Genomic DNA, 18,244 nt, shown 5'->3' on the forward strand with positions numbered 1-18,244 from the left:
TGAATAAGAGTCAGGGGACAGGAGATGAAATGCCAGCAAAACACTTTCCGTGGATCCTAGTCATTTCCTCAAGCAGAGAGGGCTGTGTGTGTGTGTGTGTGTGTGTGTGCGCGTTTTTAAGAGTCAGAAATTTTTTTTTATAAGAGAAAAATCCAAAGACAAGATCTAAAACTTTTCACTCCTTCCACTAAAGAGCTTGCTGCTCTTTTTTTTTTTTATGTTGTACCAAGCAAGGGCACTGCTACTTTAAATAAGATCCCTACTGTTGGGGGGGAGCTTGCTCTTGGCTGTTTCTGTACCATTTTAGCCTGAGCCAGCAGTAGCCAGAGGGCTCCAGACTCACCATGCGGGGGCACTGGGGTGCCAGCAGCCTTGGACAGCAGGTCTGTCAGGTTCGGTGGGATCATCTAAAGGAATCACAGGAGGGGAGAAAAAATAAAGACAGCAGAACTGAGACTTCAGTTTGCAAATGTGAAGCACAACATCCACAAGGTGAGGACAAGGCAGAAAGAATAAACCATAGTAAACTCATAATTTAACCACTGTTTATACTTTCATCCTAAAAAGAGAATATGAAATGTGTGTATCAGAGCGTATGGCTTGCTATACAAGGATGCCAGAGATCACCTCTATCTGAGGGTTTATGCTGACTTGTTTTCCACAAACTGAAACAACCCCAAGCGTAAACGGATCTCTCTTCAAGGTGGCCCTGCAGGGCTGCAGTCTTTAGGCTATGATCTCCACTAGGGTTGCCAAGTGACCCGCAAGTCCAGGTTGCTCCAGTCCTGGTTTTGCCATTGCCTACAGGAATATATAGTTCTGACTTTCCTAGGAGAAAATCGGACAAAACGTCAGAATTGCAGCTCCGAGTGCAATGGAGCCCAGCCAGGTCTGGCAGCCTGTTCTGTTGCCCTGGTGTGTAAGGGTGGCACAACCCTAATCTCTTAACAGTGAGCTAAAGGAATGAGTTCTTCTAGCCGAGACAAAAAGCTACATTTCTCAAGCCAGGCCATTACAGTCTTCCTGTGTCCTCCCTGCCAACCCGAGCCCTGATGGACCAGGTCAGGCTCGGCACACACCCAATAAGTAGACTGGCCCATCCCATGAAGCTCAGGCAGCTCCAAATCGCTCCTGCACATCCAGAGCTCCTGAGATTTATGATGAAGGATTTGGAGGATAATCTAAGACATTTATTGTCAGATCCCAGGGATACCGAGCCACTAACTGAATGACTCATTAAACAGCTCATGCAGTGCATGTGTTACTCGTAGCACAGGCTCTGCCAAGCCCTTTGCCAGAGGCATGCAGTTTCCCCTGATGGAGTTTCATGCCACCCATCTCCCTTATTAGGACTTGGGTGCCTTCCTTAATCTTGCCAACCCTTCACAAGTGCTATTATGGTAAAAAGCAGGCACTCTTGGATGGACACAGAACAGCCGCCACTGAAGTGGAGTAATTCACATTTCTTGTTGGCCAAGATGAATCTAGTGCTGTGCCTGTGTGGTAGTCATTTAGCTGCTTATACCACATGGACACAGGAGTAGAGAAATATTGGCCACCGAAATCTGAGATTACCTTTTATTCTACTTCAGACACAGAAGTTGTGTCAGCTGATTGCTTCCAGCCATAGACCCTCCCAAGAATTGCCCCCCTCCCACCACTCACATCATCCCTGCATGCTGTCTTGCTTCCTCTACTCGCCTCCTTTCCCCTCTCTCTCACCCCTTACCAAAGTGACCTTGCCTGTGAGATTATGCCAAAATCAGGATGCACGGTGCCAAAATCACACCTGCCAGACCCTTGTGCCACTGTGCCAGTGCATATATTTTAGGTGTAGGTGCCTACCTCAGGGTGGCAAGTAAAATCCAAGCATAAGCTTTCTTGGGCAGATACCTACAGCTGAACATTACACCCTGGCACTGGAGCACAATGGCCTTGCATATACACAGGATACACAGTGCCAATCTTGCATGCAAAGCCATTTTGTCCAACAGGAGGGGAAGAGGAGGGGCTGGATTAAGGAGCAGGGTGGTTATTCTTGCTCTGCAGCTACTGCTCCAGGCTCACCCCCTCCCCTTCTCTTCCCAGCAAATTGGAGGGGAGGGAACAAAAATTAGGGCTATGTTAGGAAGCAGGGTGGCTATTTTTTGCATTGCAATTTCTGCTCCAAATTCATCCCCCTCCCCTCTGCCCTTGAATGACAAGGAGGGAGGGGCTGGATTAGAGAGCAAAGTGGCTCTTCAGGGCTTTGTGCTCTGTCCGCTCAAGGCTGCAGAAGGCTCTTCTCTCCTGCCTAAGATTGAGGGCACTGGTCAATAGACCCCCCCCCCCCCCCCCCCGCGAGCAGAGCCCTATTTATGTGCACATGCAATGGGGCTTCCTACCATGCAGGGTCCAGGGGAGCTGCCCTTTTTGCCTTTAGGTAAAAGTGATTCTGCTTGACATTAAGGTTAAATGCAGCTATATTAGCCCTGGTGAAAACTGAAGTTTTTGTAAACTTCTAAAAAAGGTCGCACAAATAAAAGTGCAATTGCACAGGAATTTAAGGGTTGATTAGTTTCAAAACAAGTTGATCCTGTTCTGATTTTAGTTCACTGCTTACATGGGATTGTAGCGCAGCTTCTTAAGGAAATCAATAGGGACTTCAGAACTGCAAGTCCCAAAATGCAGCAAGGTAAAACCAGGACTGGATTAACCAGTCCTAATTAAAAGCAAAAACTAGAGTCAGAATTAGTTGGAGATCACCTTCGGATGAATGTCACACCTGACATTTTAAGCCACACTGTTTCACACAGTATTAATCTTTATAGCTTGAACTAAACTGCAACTCCTAAAAGCCCTAAAATCATAGGGGATATATGAAAAAAGCACCCAATCATCAAAGAACCAAGGAACATGTTCTCTCACCAGATTTTTACTGCCACCAAAGCTATGCCTAATTTTGCTTATCTGGCTTCCTGCTCCAACCAAACGGAGGAATTGAGATTTTCATGCCCAACTGATGATTTTAATGGCTATTCTGGTGAATGTGGTGGATGTGCCAGCCTTTCTGCAACTTAGCACATGACTAGTTTATCATAACTAACATTTCCATTTTCTTTTCTAATACTCTATCATTTTTCTAATTTATACAAGCATATAAAATGCAATACAACAAATCCCAAATACCTTCCCCCTCATCTCCCCCCTCTCAAAAGCAGAGAAAAATCAAGATCACACACCCACCCTCTGCGCAGTAGACCAAGATTAGAAAGACAAATAGAGAGAAATGCATTCATATGGCTAGCCACCACTCCACAGAATACCCCAGTTGTAGTTATATTTTAAACCGGATCTTAATCTCTATCGGCAACAAACATATGCATCCCATATATGTACAAATTGTTGACTTCTATCTTTTCATGCAGAATTGTTAGTCACATTTGGCCAAGGGTTGTCCAGCCCCTGTAAAAGACTTTAGCATTTACCCAAGCTGGCACTGGAATCTGATTCAGGCTCTGGTCAAGTCTTCTGATTCCACCTGGGGGCGGGGGAATATACAATGGTGCCAGCTCGTGGTCAGATATGGGGTCCTTGGCTGTGGCGTTTTAGGACCCTGGCTGAGGACTCTCACTGCAATGACTTGACTAAGCTAGTTGTGGGGGAGCACAAAATACAGTGGTGGTGGTAGTGGGGGGTGGAAATCTCAGAATAAGAGGTGACAGATCCTAGCTCGGGATCAGATTGGAGTTGGAAGCTCCAACTCGTTTTTAATTCTGAGGAAGCAGTGATATGAGTTAACATTAATACTTGCGGGAAAGGCTGTGCTGAACCCCCTCAGAGTCGCAAGAAAAGCATGAACACGGCTCCCACGGCTAAGAGCAGACCTCAGGAAAGGACAAGATGACAGAGTTTCTTGCAGTACAGGATAGCTCCTTACAAGATTTGAATATTTCCTGTAAAATCTAACTACCAGGTCTGGATAGTCTATTGTCCTCCCTCCCTCCCCCCCCCCCCCCCCCCCCCCCACACACACACACACTTCTCTTATACCAAAGCCTCACTGGGGTACTGAAAGGCAGGAGAGACAGAAAATAGTTTAACAAAAAAACAGGGGTGCAACCATAATACAAGTGAATATGTAAAATGAGAAAAGGATCATTAGGAAAAGTGACCAAGAGGCAGCAGAGTCTGGAAAATCACCTCTGCTCCCCTTCCTTGCAGCAGCAGCAGCTTTCAAGTAAATGCATTAGCCTGCTCCATCCACCCCAGGGCTGGCGGCTCCACGTCTGCACAGTAGCACGAGACCCAAACCTTTCTTCATCCAAACCTCTAACCCAGTAGAGTGACTGACTCTAGCCAGGCCCAAGTTTAAAAATAACACATAATTGCAGTGGAGGTGTGGATTAGTACCGTTGCCCCGCCCTGTTACAAAAAAAAAAAAAAAAGCTCCACCATAAGGATGGGCACATAACTGCCGAGGGATAGGAAAAATTCTATTATTGGCTCCTAGTGAGGCTCCCATCATTAGAAGAGGAGTCAAGTTAACTGATACAGTGAGAGGACTGCCAAACTAATACCAACATCACTAAAAGCACACAAATGCCCTAGTAGAGGTGTGGAATACCAGTGCAGGGCCCCACTGGGATCTCTTCTGAGAAGTGTGGCCTAGTAGCAGGTCATGAAGTGTAGCATAAGAGCCTATCACCATTGGAGGATGCTGCAGGGTTTATTCCTATTTTTTTCTAATATAGTGACCCCCCCTAGTGAATGTGGGGGTTTTTAGTGTGGTATGGAGAGAGTAGGACCATTTTTTTTTTTATTAGTTCTCCTTAGGTTTGCATAGCACAGAACCCAGGGCTGGATTTATATTTCAGGGGAATGGGGTATGGTGATAGGTACCCCCCTCAAGATGCAGGGCAGGGAATAAACTCTTAGCCCACCCCCCTCCTAGCTTGTTACCTAAACTGGTAGTGTCCCCATCCAATGGCAGCAATAAAAAAAAAAAAAAAAAGCAAATTTAAGGCGGGCCTACCCTGCAGCTGTCAATGGCACTAAAGGCCCCTCCCCCGCCCATACAGTCCTCATGTGCAGGGCCTTGGTGTAACAGGCGGCTGCAGGCCCCATGCTAATTTATTTTTTAAAGTTGCTGCCGCCACAGCAAGATGGGAAGCAAATGTTGCTTACATGTAACAGGTGTTCTCACAGGACAGCAGGATGTTAGTCCTCACATATGGGTGACATCATCAGGATGGAGCCCAATCACGGAAAACTTCTGTCAAAGTTTCCAGAACTTTGGCTGGCCCCTACTGGGCATGCCCAGCATGGCACTAACCCTGCAGCCAGCAGGGGTCCCCCTTCAAGTCTTATTTGATAGCTACAGGCAGTGCCGAAAAAATAAAACAACAAAACGTTACGAACCCAACACCGTGGGGCGGCGGGCGGGTTTCGTGAGGACTAACATCCTGCTGTCCTGTAAGAACACCTGTTATAGGTAAGCAACATTTGCTTTCTCACAGGACAAGCAGGATGGTAGTCCTCACATATGGGTGAGTACCGAGCTGAGGATGCCTGATCATGCACCAAATGTACCCAACGGCGTGCAACAGGCATAACAACTGGGCTGGAATTTGGTAGAGGACATCCTGAACCCCACTGGGCAGGCGGAAGGGTGTTGGTACGTCACGTTGGAAATAGGTTACGCAGGACAGATTGGCTGAAGATGGAATCCTGTCTTCCGGCTTTGTCCAAGCAATAGTGGGCTGAAAAAGTGTGGAGAGAGCTCCAGGTGGCAGCCCTGCAAATGTCAGGAAGTGGCACTGACCGTAGGTGTGCTACTGAAGTCGCCATGGCCCTCACAGAGTGTGCTTTAACACGGTCTTGGAAAGGAATGCCTGCTTGCTGATAGCAAAAAGATATGCAGTCCGCCAACCAGGAGGAGAGAGTCTGCTTACCCACAAGTTGCCCTAGTTTGTTGGGATGGAAAGAGACGAATAACTGAGTGCTCTTCCTGTGGGCAACTGTACGGTCTAGGTAGAAGGCTAGAGTCCATTTACAGTCAAGGGTATGCAGAGCCTGTTCCCCTGGGTTGGAGTGGGGCCTGGGAAAGAAGATAGGTAGTATGATGGATTGATTAATGTGAAACTCCGAAACTACCTTAAGCAAAAACTTAGGGTGAGTGCGGAGTACCGCCCGGTCCTGCAGGAGTTTAGTGTAAGGCGGATAGGTAACTAGGGCCTGTAACTCACTAACCCTGCGAGCTGAAGTGATAGCCAAAAGGAAAATCACTTTCCATGTGAGATATTTTAGGTCACAGGAGTGAAGAGGTTCGAATGGTGGTTTCATGAGCCACCCGAGAACCAGATTAAGGTCCCAAGAAGGGGCCGGAGGACGTAAAGGTAGCTTGATATGGAGCAAGCCTTTAAGAAAACGTGTTACGAGGGGTTTTACCGATATAGGGACATCTCAGACACCTTTATAGAAGGCGGCTACCGCACTGACATGCATTCTGATGGAAGAGGTCTTTAGACCTGATTCCGATAAATGCCAGAGATAGTCCAAAAACCTTGGGATTGGACAGGAAAAGGGATCAAGGGACTGCGAGGTGCACCATGATGTGTACCTTTTCCATTTATAGGAATAAGATTTTCTTGTGGAAGGCTTTCGTGAAGCAATCAGGACACGAGAAACCGAATCTGAAAGGTTAAGTGGTTGAAGAATTAACCTTTCAACATCCATGCCATCAGGGACAAGGCCTGAAGATTGGGATGGCATAGACATCCGTCGTTCTGAGTGATCAGAAGCGGGTGCATTCCCAAGGGAATGTGCCTGCGGATGGAGAGATCCTGGAGTATAGGAAACCACACTTGGCGTGGCCAGTGAGGTGCTAACAGGATCATGGTTCCCTTGTCCCGACGGAGCTTCACGAGAGTCTTCGAGAGAAGAGGAAGTGGAGGGCATGCATAAAGAAGACCGGCTGCCCACGAGACGGAGAATGCATCTCTGGGCTGAGAGCGCTCGCTCCGAACGAGGGAGCAGTAATTGTCCACCTTGTGGTTCTGAGGGGACACAAAGAGGTCTATTTGGGGATGACCCCATTGCTGGAAGAGAGAGGTCGCTACCGAGGGATTGAGAGACCACTCATGCGGTTTGAAGACGCGACTCAGCTTGTCTGCCATAACACTGTGCACTCCCGGCAAATAGGTGGCCCCGAGGTACATCGAGTGGGAGAGCGCTTCCGCCCAAATCTGCGCAGCTTCCTGACACAGAAGGAAGGAGCCTGTGCCTCCTTGCTTGTTGATGTACCACATGGCCACCTGGTTGTCCGTCTGAATCAGGATGACGTGATTTGATAGGCAATCCTGAAAAGCTCTGAGAGCATATCGCATCACTCGAAGCTCCAGGAAATTTATCTGGTGTTTGGCTTCCTCTGGAGACCAAAATCCTTGTGACTGCAGATCGTTCACATGAGCTCCCCAGCCGAGGTTGGAAGCGTCGGTGGTGAGAATGAGTTGAGGATCTGGCAGGTGAAAAGGCAGTCCCTGGAGGAGATTGTTCTGATCTTTCCACCAGGCGAGACAAAGACGGAGTGCGTCGGTGATGTGGACAATGGTTGACAGAGGCTGAGTCACTTGAATCCATTGTGACCTCAGAGTCCAATGCATAACTCTCATGGCCAGGCGGGCCATTGGTGTGAGATGGACTGAGGACGCCATGTGTCCGAGAAGGACAAGGAATTGTCGAGCTGTTGCTGTATACTGAGACTGCAACTGATGAGCGAGGGACACGAGGGTTTGCATTCGTTGAGGGAGAAAGGCTTTTGCCTGTAAGGTGTCCAAGTCTACCCCAATGAACGATAAGGTTTGAGATGGGACTAAATAGGATTTCTCGTAATTGACGAGAAAACCTAGAGAAATTAGAGTGTGTAGGGTCAAATCCAGGGACGATCGAGCGGCTTGCTGGGCTGGGACCCTGATTAACCAATCGTCTAGATAGGGGTAGACGTGAACACCTTCTTTCCTGAGAAAGGCTGCGACAGCCACGAGACATTTGGTAAAGGCTCGTGGTGCCGATGCTAGGCCGAATGGAAGCACCCGGTATTGATAGTGCTTTGGGCCTACTAAAAACCTGAGGTACTTGCGATAAGCTGGAGCTATCGCAATGTGGGTGTACGCGTCCTGGAGGTCCAGAGAGCAGAGCCAGTCTCCTCTTTGTAGAAGAGATAGAAGCGAGCCCAAAGTTAACATCTTGAACTTTTCCCGCTGGAGGTACTTGTTTAGGGCATGTAGGTCCAGAATTGGACGAAGCCCCCCGGATTTTCTGGGGATCAAAAAGTACCGGGAATAGAACCCTAGACCTTGTTGCGAAAGAGGGACGGGTTCTATTGCTCTTAACTGGAGAAGAAGGGAAACCTCCTGCTCCAGAAGGACAGGGTGGTCGGTTACTCTCCACGCTTGTAGAGGTGGTGATTCCGGTGGAAGAGCAAGAAAGTTCAGGTGGTAACCCTGAGCAATGATTGCTAGCACCCATTGGTCGGTTGTGATTGATTGCCACATGCCGTGAAAGTGGCACAATCGACCTCCCACTGGTATGTCTGGCAGAGGAATCAGGCTGCTGCTCTCCAAGGGAAAGTAAAAAACCTGAAGCAGGCCCCGGCTGGGGAGCTGCTTGTGGCTTCTGCTTCTGGGACTGGTGAGGCTGGGATTTTTGAAAAGGCCTCGTAACTCGGGACCTTGTTGGTGGAGGATAGTACTTCCTTGGGTGGAAGAATGACTTCTTAGAGTCATTCTTGAAGGGAAGTCAGAAGGTATCGATGAGAGCTGTTTGAGGGTCTCATGATGGTCCTTTAATTCAGCTACTATTTGCTGAATCTGTTCACCGAACAACAAGGATAATAATCCCCCTTACGCCTTCTGATCAAGAGTATTAACTGCCACTCCAAGCAGCTTGCCCCCATAATCCTTTTCTTCATCATCCTCCTCTATCCTTTAGGGATCCACAGTGTTTATCCCATGCCCTTTTGAATCTGTTTACTGTTTTCCTCTTCACCACCTCTTCTGGAAGGGCATTCCAGGCATCCACCACTCTCTCTCTGTGAAGAAATATTTCCTGATGGTGGTTCTGAGTCTTCCCCCCTGGATTTTCATTTTGTGACCCCTAGTTCTACTGTTTCCTTTCTAATGGAAAAGCTTCAAAGTTTCTGCATCATTAAATCTGAAGATCTGTATCACATGCCCTCCTGCACCTCCTCTCTTCCAGGGTATACATATTCAGATCCTTCAGTCTCTCCTCATAAGTCTTCCAATACAGACCCCCACACCATTTTGGTCACCCTTCTCTGGATCTTCTCCATCCTGTTTCTATCTTTTTGAGATACGGGTTCCAGTACTGAACACAGTTCTCCAGGTGAGGCCTCACCAAGGACCTGTACAAGGGCATTATCAATTCCCTTTTCCTGCTGGTTATACCTCTCTCTATGCAGCCCAGCATTCTTCTGGCTTTAGCTATCCCCTTGTCATACTGCTTCTCCGCCTTCAGATCGCCAGTCCACACACATTAGTCTTTCACTCCCCCTCCCCCCCCAATCACACACAGCTCTTTTGGATTACCATACCCTAGAGGTACGACTCTGTACTTCTTGGCATTGAATCCCAGCTGCCAAACCTTCAACCATTCCTCAAGCTTTCTTAAATCCCTTTTCATTCTCTCTACTCCTTCAGGAATGTCCACTCTGTTGCAGATCTTACTATCATCCGCAAACAGACAAAGTTTACCTTCTAACTCTTCCACCAGGTCACTCACAAAGATATTGAACAGAGCCGGTCCCAAAATTGATCCCTGTGGCACTCCACTTAACCCAGCTTTCTCTTCAGAGTAGGTTCCATTTACCATTACCCGCTGTCTCCTGTCAGTCAACCAGTTTGTAATCCACTCCACCACCTTGGCGCAGACTCCCAAGCTTCTCATTTTATTCACAAGACTCCTATGCAGGACCATATCAAAGGCTTTGCTGAAATTCAAGTAAATCACATCGAGCGCTCTTCCTTGATCCACTTCTCTAGTCACCCACTCAAAAAAAAAAAAAAAAATCAGATTAGATTTGTCTGACAAGACCTTCCTCTGTGAGGCAGAAGACGGTGAAAAATCAAACTTGAGGTTCTTTCTGACCACATGGTTGGATGGGGAATAACGTTCATTTCCAAATATGCCTCCACAATGGCTACTTGCAGAGGTGCAGCTCAGAGAGTCACTACCTCAGTGATGATTAGGAAGGGTGGGGGCTGATGGGACAGGCACCTGGGCCGTAACCCTAGATGGATACCTTGTGGTTCTGGCACTTTCCCAGCCACTGGCACATCTGGAGTAGAGACATGTCTTACTGGTTAGAGCAGTAGGGCTGAGAAGCAGAACGTTAAGAGTTTAAATCCTCCCACGGACACTTCTTCTGACTTTGGGCAAATCAATCTGCCCTCCTTTGTCCCATGTACCAGCAAACTGTAAGCTCCCTGGGGCAGGGCCTACTTACTGTACCTGAACTGAAACCGGCTCTGAGCATGGGCTTGGAAAGCAGAGTTACTAAATCCAAAACACAAGCCTTCAGAGGGAGAATCCCTGCCTCCCTCCCATCCCTCTCCATCTTCCAGATATTTTGCGGGGCACCCTCGTTCCTGCTTGGGGGCCCAGAATTTGGATTTATATGGAAGGTGCCCTCAAATCCATCCCCTGCCTGTCACCTGCTCTCTAAATCACTGCTGAAAACCTCTTCACTAGACCCAGCACAAACCTTAAAATGGGTTAGAAACGCTGGGTGAGCTGTTTGTGGCTGTTCTGCCATTTCAGCTCACATCAACTCAGTTTACTGGCAAATGAAGCAGAGGGAACCTTTGTACTCCAATTACATAAAAGTAAAGCATGTCAGAGGACACGAGCTACAAGAACACATCCTAAGCTTCAGACTCCATTTTCTCTTCAGTAAAAGGAGCATTAAAAAAGGATTAGAACAGTAAAATGAGCCAAGAATTGCACTGCAGTTACTCTGAAAAGTTCTCCTCGTTCTTTCCTCTCTCCCAGCAGTTTCCCCCCTGCTCCTATGAGCTTCCAGTTTAGTTTGAACCAACCTCCTCCTTTGGACTATGGTGCTATGAATATTCATTCTCAACCACCTGGGATTTCTCCTCCATTTTATACCCCTCCCGGTCACTGCAGCAACAGTCCTTAGCTGGGGGTCCTCTGGAGCATGGTAATGTGGACAGAGTCTGGCCACTGGGTGTCACCCTTGAATATCACCTCCCTTCCACCTCCCACCAAGGGCTGTGAATGCTGCCTCTACAGCATCTACAACCCTGGCCGGCTGGAGAACCAGAAGTTCCAAACCAGGGACTGAACCTAGGTCCTCTGCATGGCAATGTGCAGCACTGCCACCAAGCCAGCCCAAGGGTGCTCATTTTCCAAGTGGGAAAGACAAGCCCAGGCCTACATCGTATTCTGTGCAAGGTGCAGCCATCACCGCTGCTAACTGCTGTGCCAGCAGACAAGTCTTCAGTAGAGATCCCTTCTTTACCACACACAATCACATCTGCCAACTAGCTCCTTTTCTTAAGAACTGGTTAATCTAGTCCTGGTTTTACCACAGTGCATTCAGGAGTCTTAGTTCTTATTTTTCCACTGATTTCCCAAAGAAAATCAGAACCACCAGTCTTTGTGTGCTAGCTGGCAGCCCTAATTTGCTGACAAATTCTGTAGGTGGAGGGGGTGGGGAGGACAACAGGCATGCAATACACACTTACAAGGGATCGTCATACCTGGGAACTCTCCGGATTTGGCCCGGAGACTCCGGAATTCTAAAAGAATTACCGGGTCTCCGGGCCAATACCGGAAACCTCCGGGTGCTGCAGCAAAACCAATCTGCTTGGACCCGGAAAGAAGAAAGGAACTTCATTGGTCTTGCACGGCTGAAAAAGTAGGAACTTTTTCTACCATCTCTGGACCTTTTTAACTCTTAACTTCGCTTCCTCGTGACTCCACCTGCTCCTGCACAGCCTGTTTCCTGTATCCAGCCACTTGCCCGCCCCCATCCTGTTTGCCTTGGCCAATCGACATTGCGATTTCCTGCCCGTGCATCAAACGAGGAGTAAGAAACAGGCAGCGTCCACTTCCGCAGCACAGGAGGAGAAGGAAGAGGCTGCTGCTGCTCCAGGAGCCCAAGTCAGAGTCTGCTGTTGCTAGTGTGTTTTGAAAGGGGGGTAGAGAGAATGAATGAGCAGGTCTGTGAGAGGGAGTGAGTGTGTATTTGTGTAGGAAGATCTGAGAGTGTATGTAGGTGAGTAGGAGAGAGCTGAGTGCAAGTAAGCATGGGTGTGAAAGTGAGCAGGCATGTGGGCAGGGAGAGACATGGGCGGGTGTGTGTGTGTGTGTGTGTGTGTTGGAGGGAGAATGGCAGAAGTAAAGGTGTAAATGGACATGAGAATGTGAGAGAATGAGCAGTGAAAGTAAGTGTGAACATGTAAGAGTGTTTATGAGAGCAAATTTGTGAGCATCCGGTCCCACTGTGCAGTTGCCCTCCCCCCTCCCATCCATGGTAATCTCAGGGTGACTGGAAGTCAAACGTTCCCAGATATGGGGATCGTGTTTGTCTGTGGGGACCAGGGGTGGTTCTATGAGGCAGGGTGAGGCGGCCGCTTCAGGCAGCAAACTTTGAAAGCAGCAAAAACTGCCCCCCACCCCCACCCCAAACTCCTTTAGTGGCCGCCTCACCCTGCCGCCAAAAACAACAAAGGACCCTTGCAGAATCCCCCTCCCCAGTCGGGGTCTCCTTCAATCACAGGTGTACTAAGGGGGAGGAGGGGAGTCTGCCCTGGGTGGTAACAGGGGGAGGGGTGCCATTTCCATTCCCGGAACTGGCAGCAGCAGACGAGGCCCTGTGGTGCCACTGGCGTTTCCTCCAAGCCGGTGGCAGATGAATGCCCTGGTGTGCCGCAAGCAGAGGTCCATCCCACTCACAGCGAAGATGAAGGCCCCAGTGAGAGTAGAAGGGTGTGTGTCTGTGTGTATGAGAGAGAGGGTGCCCTGGGGGGTGGGGGTGAGAGAGCATGTGTGAGGGTGCTAGGGGGGATGCCAGAGAGAGAGGGAGCTTGTGGAGGGGTGCACCATCTTATCCCTCACCTCAGGCAGCAGATTGCCTTGAGCTGCCCCTGCAGTGGACAGAGGGCAAGGACGAGTGAGACGGGATGGCACTCCCCCCCCCCCCCCCCCCTCCATGCCTTACTAGTTGCTGTTCTTCACTTACTAAGCCCTAAGCTATCAGTATAAAATGTGGAAATTTTCATTCTCCAGTCTTGTGGTATAAAAGTTTCCGAACTTGCAGCTGTGTGTTTTAGGAAGACTTTTTGCAAGGCTCAGCAATAGGTTTTACAGGTCATGATTCTCCGCCTCCCCTACCTGGGGGAATGGAGCAGCACCACGGAGAAGCCGGTCACGAATGCCATGAACCACACAAGCCCTTTCCTGCTGCTGTCAGCTCAATATGCGCCTGTGCCTGCTTGTGACACTGACAGGCTGCGCTGGAATCCTGCAAGAATCCAGTCCTCTAAAACCTCCCCAGCAATCCCTCAGAGCCCCAGGCTGCCCAACAAGCTTAGAAACGCTGAAAAACTGGGCTACACGTTCTCAGAAGTTTGCAATTTTAGCATGGGGAGGAGCTCAGTAACATTCTTAGTATTAAAAAAAACACATGCACTCAACCTACTCAACATACTATTAAAAGTCCTGGAAACCAGGAAGCAAAACACAAAAACACAGAAATCCGAGGCTGAGTCAAGTTTGCAAAGTCAATAGTCACTGCACACCAATATTTAACTTGCAATAAGTGGCTGAATCAGACCTGTACATGATTTTTTGTCAAAAAATTATTTGGTTTGAATCTGTCCTGAACATTTTATGAGGAACAAAGACATCTGATCTGTTCCTGAGGCTTCCACATCCCCATTGGATTGGATTCTGCTGCTTTAACTGATTAAAAGTACTGCCACTACCTACCTATTTTTTGTTTTTTTTAATCATTCAGTTGTCAAAATACAAATGATTAAAGTCCCTCTTTTCCATAATTTTTATCTCACAGCTAAGCCCCTCTTACAACCTCTTTTCTTCCCTATGGTCTCCTCCACCCCCTCCCCCACCAAAATCAGGAATTGCAACATTTCCAACACCCACGTAGCTGAGAGACCCACCACTGATCCACTGCAACCTAGAACTCCCTGGTTCTCCCCAGTCCATGTACCCACCATTGATCCACTGCAACCTAGAACTCCCTGGTTCTACCCATTCCATGTACCCTCCACTGATCCACTGCAACCTAGAACTCCCTGGTTCTCCCCATTCCATGTACCCTCCACTGATCCACTGCAACCTAGAACTCCCTGGTTCTACCCATTCCATGTACCCTCCACTGATCCACTGCAACCTAGAACTCCCTGGTTCTACCCATTCCATGTACCCTCCACTGATCCACTGCAACCTAGAACTCCCTGGTTCTCCCCATTCCATGTACCCTCCACTGATCCACTGCAACCTAGAACTCCCTGGTTCTCCCCAGTCCATGTACCCACCACTGATCCACTGCAACCTAGAACTCCCTGGTTCTACCCATTCCATTTATGCACTGACTCACCATGTACCTGAATACAGTGCTCTATTTGCTTCAGTCTTCTTTCTGTTAAGGAGGTGACCAAAACTGTCCCTTCTATTCCAGATTAAGTATGGATTTACCCAGGCTCTGTGCAAAGATAGAACCACCTCCTTCTCTGCTCAGAAACAAGAGGGACCCTGCGTATCTAGCCGCTCTCTCCCAAGCTGCGGAGGGTTCCTAAGTCCCATGCAACCTTCATGTCGACTGCATTCTCCCTTGCATTAGCTCCCCAAGCACATGTTCTTATCCCTTTCTATCTGAGCACCTCTGCCATTTCCCAGCCAGACCTGCCCATGTGTCTCATCTCAGTACCTTCTGGGGTGTTTGTTCTATCATCAACTTTAGAATCCTCTGCATAAAAACCACCATACTATCTCTCACCACATGCAAACCTTATACAAACACACTGCATGCTTGGTGTTCTCTAGCACATCCCCATACTTCCCAAGTCAGAATCTGGGTCATTAAACTGTATCCAAGCTTTTTAAATTTCAGGTCAGCAAGTTTTATTATCTTGTACAGTAGCAGAAACTCCTGGGTGAATCCAGATATTTGTCTGCCTAATTACATCAAAAGAAATTCAGTAGATTAGTGACTCACCCCTTACCTGACCCAAACCCTTGATGCACCCATACAAAGCCTCAATTTACTAAATGGACCCTCATAGAAACATGACAGCAGAAAAAGACCATATGGCCCATCTAGTCTGCCCATCTGTCAAATTTATCTAGCCCTTACAATTCCCATCACTTCCTTAGAGGTCCCCTGCAGAGCAGCCAGGACAAATGTTTGCTAGAAGTACCAACAGTTAAAACAGTCAGCCTGGCTCTAATCCGCAAAAGAACTTTCTCCATCGCCGGTCCAATCTTATGGAACTCTCTCCCCGAAAACCTCCGACTTACATCAAACCGTAAGGAATTTAAGAAAATGCTAAAGACATATCTATTCAAAGAAGCATACAACATACCATAAATCCAACAACACAATATACTGATAGACCTTTATTATGTCTAATTTAGCAGTGTTTGTCTATTTTAACCTTCATATGTAAATTTGCTGTGCCTCACTTTTAATTTATGTATGTATATTTGTAAACCGCCTAGACGGACATGCAAATGTCTTATTGTTTGCGGTATATAAACATTTTTAAATAAAAAAAAAAAATAGGATCCATACCACGGGTGCTCAATTTATTTATAAGTCTCCTGTGCGGAACTGTATCAAAATCCAAGTGCACTACATCTAGCACTCTCCCCTTCATCCAACTCTCTAGTCACCCAATCAAAGAAATTGATCACATTCGTCTGGCAAGATTTACCTCTGGTAAAAACCATGCTGCCTCAGATCTTGCAATCCATGGGATTCCAGAAACTGCATTATCCTCTGTTTTAGCAGCAGTTCCATTAGTTTGCTCACCACAGAGGTCAGACTAACTTATGATTCCCAACCTCCTCCTTACTTGCACTTTTATGAATAGGAACCACAACTGCCCTTCTCCAGAACTACTCCCAACTCTAAAGAAGCACTGAAAGTTCAGCCAGCAGAGCAGCCAGGACTTCTCTAAGTTCTCTCAGTACCCTCTGATGTATCTCAGCTGGCCCCCATTATCTTACCTACTTTACATTTAGTTGGCTCCTCCTCTATTCTGAAAATCGATTGAGGTTTACCTCGCTTATAAGCTTTATGTTTGCTTTATGTGGTTCTGCTTCAGGCCCTTCCACAGTGAACATCAAACAGAATTATTGTTAAGCAGTTTTGCTTTTTCCTCATCAGCCTCTACATATTTCTCCCCTTCACCTCTGAGAATTGAGAAGGAAGACCAAAAGTGTCATTTTCTATCACTAACATCTAAAAAAAAAAAAAAAAAAAAAAAAAAAGGCATCCCCCTGTTTTAGCGTATTTGCTATTTTGTTTACTTCCATTTGAATTTTTGTATTCCTGAGTACTTTCCCAGCTTCTCTTAGCTTTTCTAGATATTATCACCTGTCTTCCGCTTTCTGTGGAGTCTTTCACTCCATGAATGCTAACCTTTTCTCCCTTACCTTTTCAGCCACTTCTTCCCAGAGGACATTAGATAGATGGCTTACAATTACCCATCTCTGAATGCTCTCCTGTTCAAAAAAAGGAAGGGGTTTGGTGTTTAGAGCAGTGTGCTGAGAACCACTTTTCCCACTGACACTGCTTGTGACTTCACTCTTCACTGCAAGCCCTCTTAAGCACACAGGTTTGGGAAAGTGAGTAATAATCCAAAATATATAAAAGAGAATGCTCTCCTAAAAACTCAAGACGTGCCACTGTTCACTCTGGTAAAGAATTATTCAGCAAGGAGGATGTGTGTTTTACGGCTGAAACAGAGTGAATCTCTCTCTTTCCTGTAACTGAGATCATTCATTCTGTGCCATAGCCATGACATTTCCAGGATCAACAGAGGGTAACAGAATAGGATGCAGCTCCTATAAGCCCTGAGATCCTGGTGCCACAAACTGGCCAACAGACCTCACTGAAGTACCTGAGCTATGCAGATGCCCCTCTAATCTCCTCCCCTTACCAAAACAAAAATGAAAAGCTCGGCTTCCAGCCAGCCAAACCAGACAGCAAAATCTTCATTCCAGGAACTTATTGCCTTTATCAAGGCCCCAGAGATCAGACGCTCCAGGTTTGGAGTAAATAAACGTTGGGAAGGCAGATCCCTCTGACGCAGGACTGAGCCATATGACTTTTGAGACATTTTTGCAAGTCTGAATGTGCATGAGCTACTTGTCAAAACAAGACTCCCTATTACACACACCAAGATAAGGACTTCAAGCCTGCAGTCAGCTGGAAGGTAAAAAACACAGTTTTGAGGAAGGCCAGACACCACCATCTCCAATTCTTTATTTACCAGGAAATAAACAAGGGTGCCACAAACTTAAAATGAAAACTACAACAGCTGGAACAAGAGACAGTCAAAAACAGAGTGTGCTCTAGCCTGAAAAACTCTGTGCATCCAGTATGCTAGCCATGCTCTTCCAAGGAGAAACATTCAAAATTACTTTTTACCTGCAAGGTTTTAGGAGTTGCACAAGCCAAGAATTTTTCTTCCTCAGTGGCAACTTCAGATTCCCCCTAGGACTGTTCTCTCAAGACGCTTCCTGTCAAGAGGTCGCAAACCACTTCCCCCAGAAAACAAAATGCAAGCAAAAATAAAATCTTTGGGCGTCTGTATAGTGCTAAACTCCTATTAGGAGAATTTCACCCTAGCCAGCATTTAATGACAATAAGACCCTAAGTGTCCTCTCCCCCTAAGCCAGGAGTAGGGAACCTCCAGCCCTTGAGGGTCACACACTGGTCGGGTTTTTCAGGCTACCCTGATTAAATTATGCATACAATGGAGGTAAGTTATATGCAGATCTCTCAAGCGTGTTCATTTGGGATATCCTGAAAACCTGACCAGCATGTGGTCATTGAAGACTGGAGGTTCCCCACCCCTATCCTAAACAGAGGGGAGGTTTCCCCCTCCATACCCTCCCATATCCATGAAAGAGTAATCCCAGTTTAACCAGGATTTGCTTCCATATTCTACTTCTGTGAAGTCTTGCAAAT

The 18,244-nt window shown here is 47.3% G+C and overlaps 1 protein-coding gene across 8 annotated transcripts in view; it reads right to left on the reverse strand.

The window, feature by feature from the left end:
• LOC115092844 overlaps positions 1-18,244 on the reverse strand; it is a 69,093-nt gene that overhangs the window by 27,525 nt on the left and 23,324 nt on the right. For 7 of the 8 annotated variants that reach the window (XM_029604189.1, XM_029604185.1, XM_029604186.1 and 4 more), the window contains exon 2: positions 344-407. Coding sequence is in view for 3 of the 8 variants with exons in the window: in XM_029604191.1 (XP_029460051.1) it covers positions 344-407 (64 nt within the window). In the remaining 5 variants the exon portion in view is untranslated. Of the gene's footprint in view, positions 1-343; positions 408-17,701; positions 17,721-18,244 lie in introns of those variants that run through there. The other variant, XM_029604188.1, reaches the window with a different exon arrangement.

This window comes from Rhinatrema bivittatum, chromosome 5 (genome assembly GCF_901001135.1).
Source record: "Rhinatrema bivittatum chromosome 5, aRhiBiv1.1, whole genome shotgun sequence".
In the NCBI taxonomy this organism is placed as follows: domain Eukaryota; kingdom Metazoa; phylum Chordata; class Amphibia; order Gymnophiona; family Rhinatrematidae; genus Rhinatrema; species Rhinatrema bivittatum.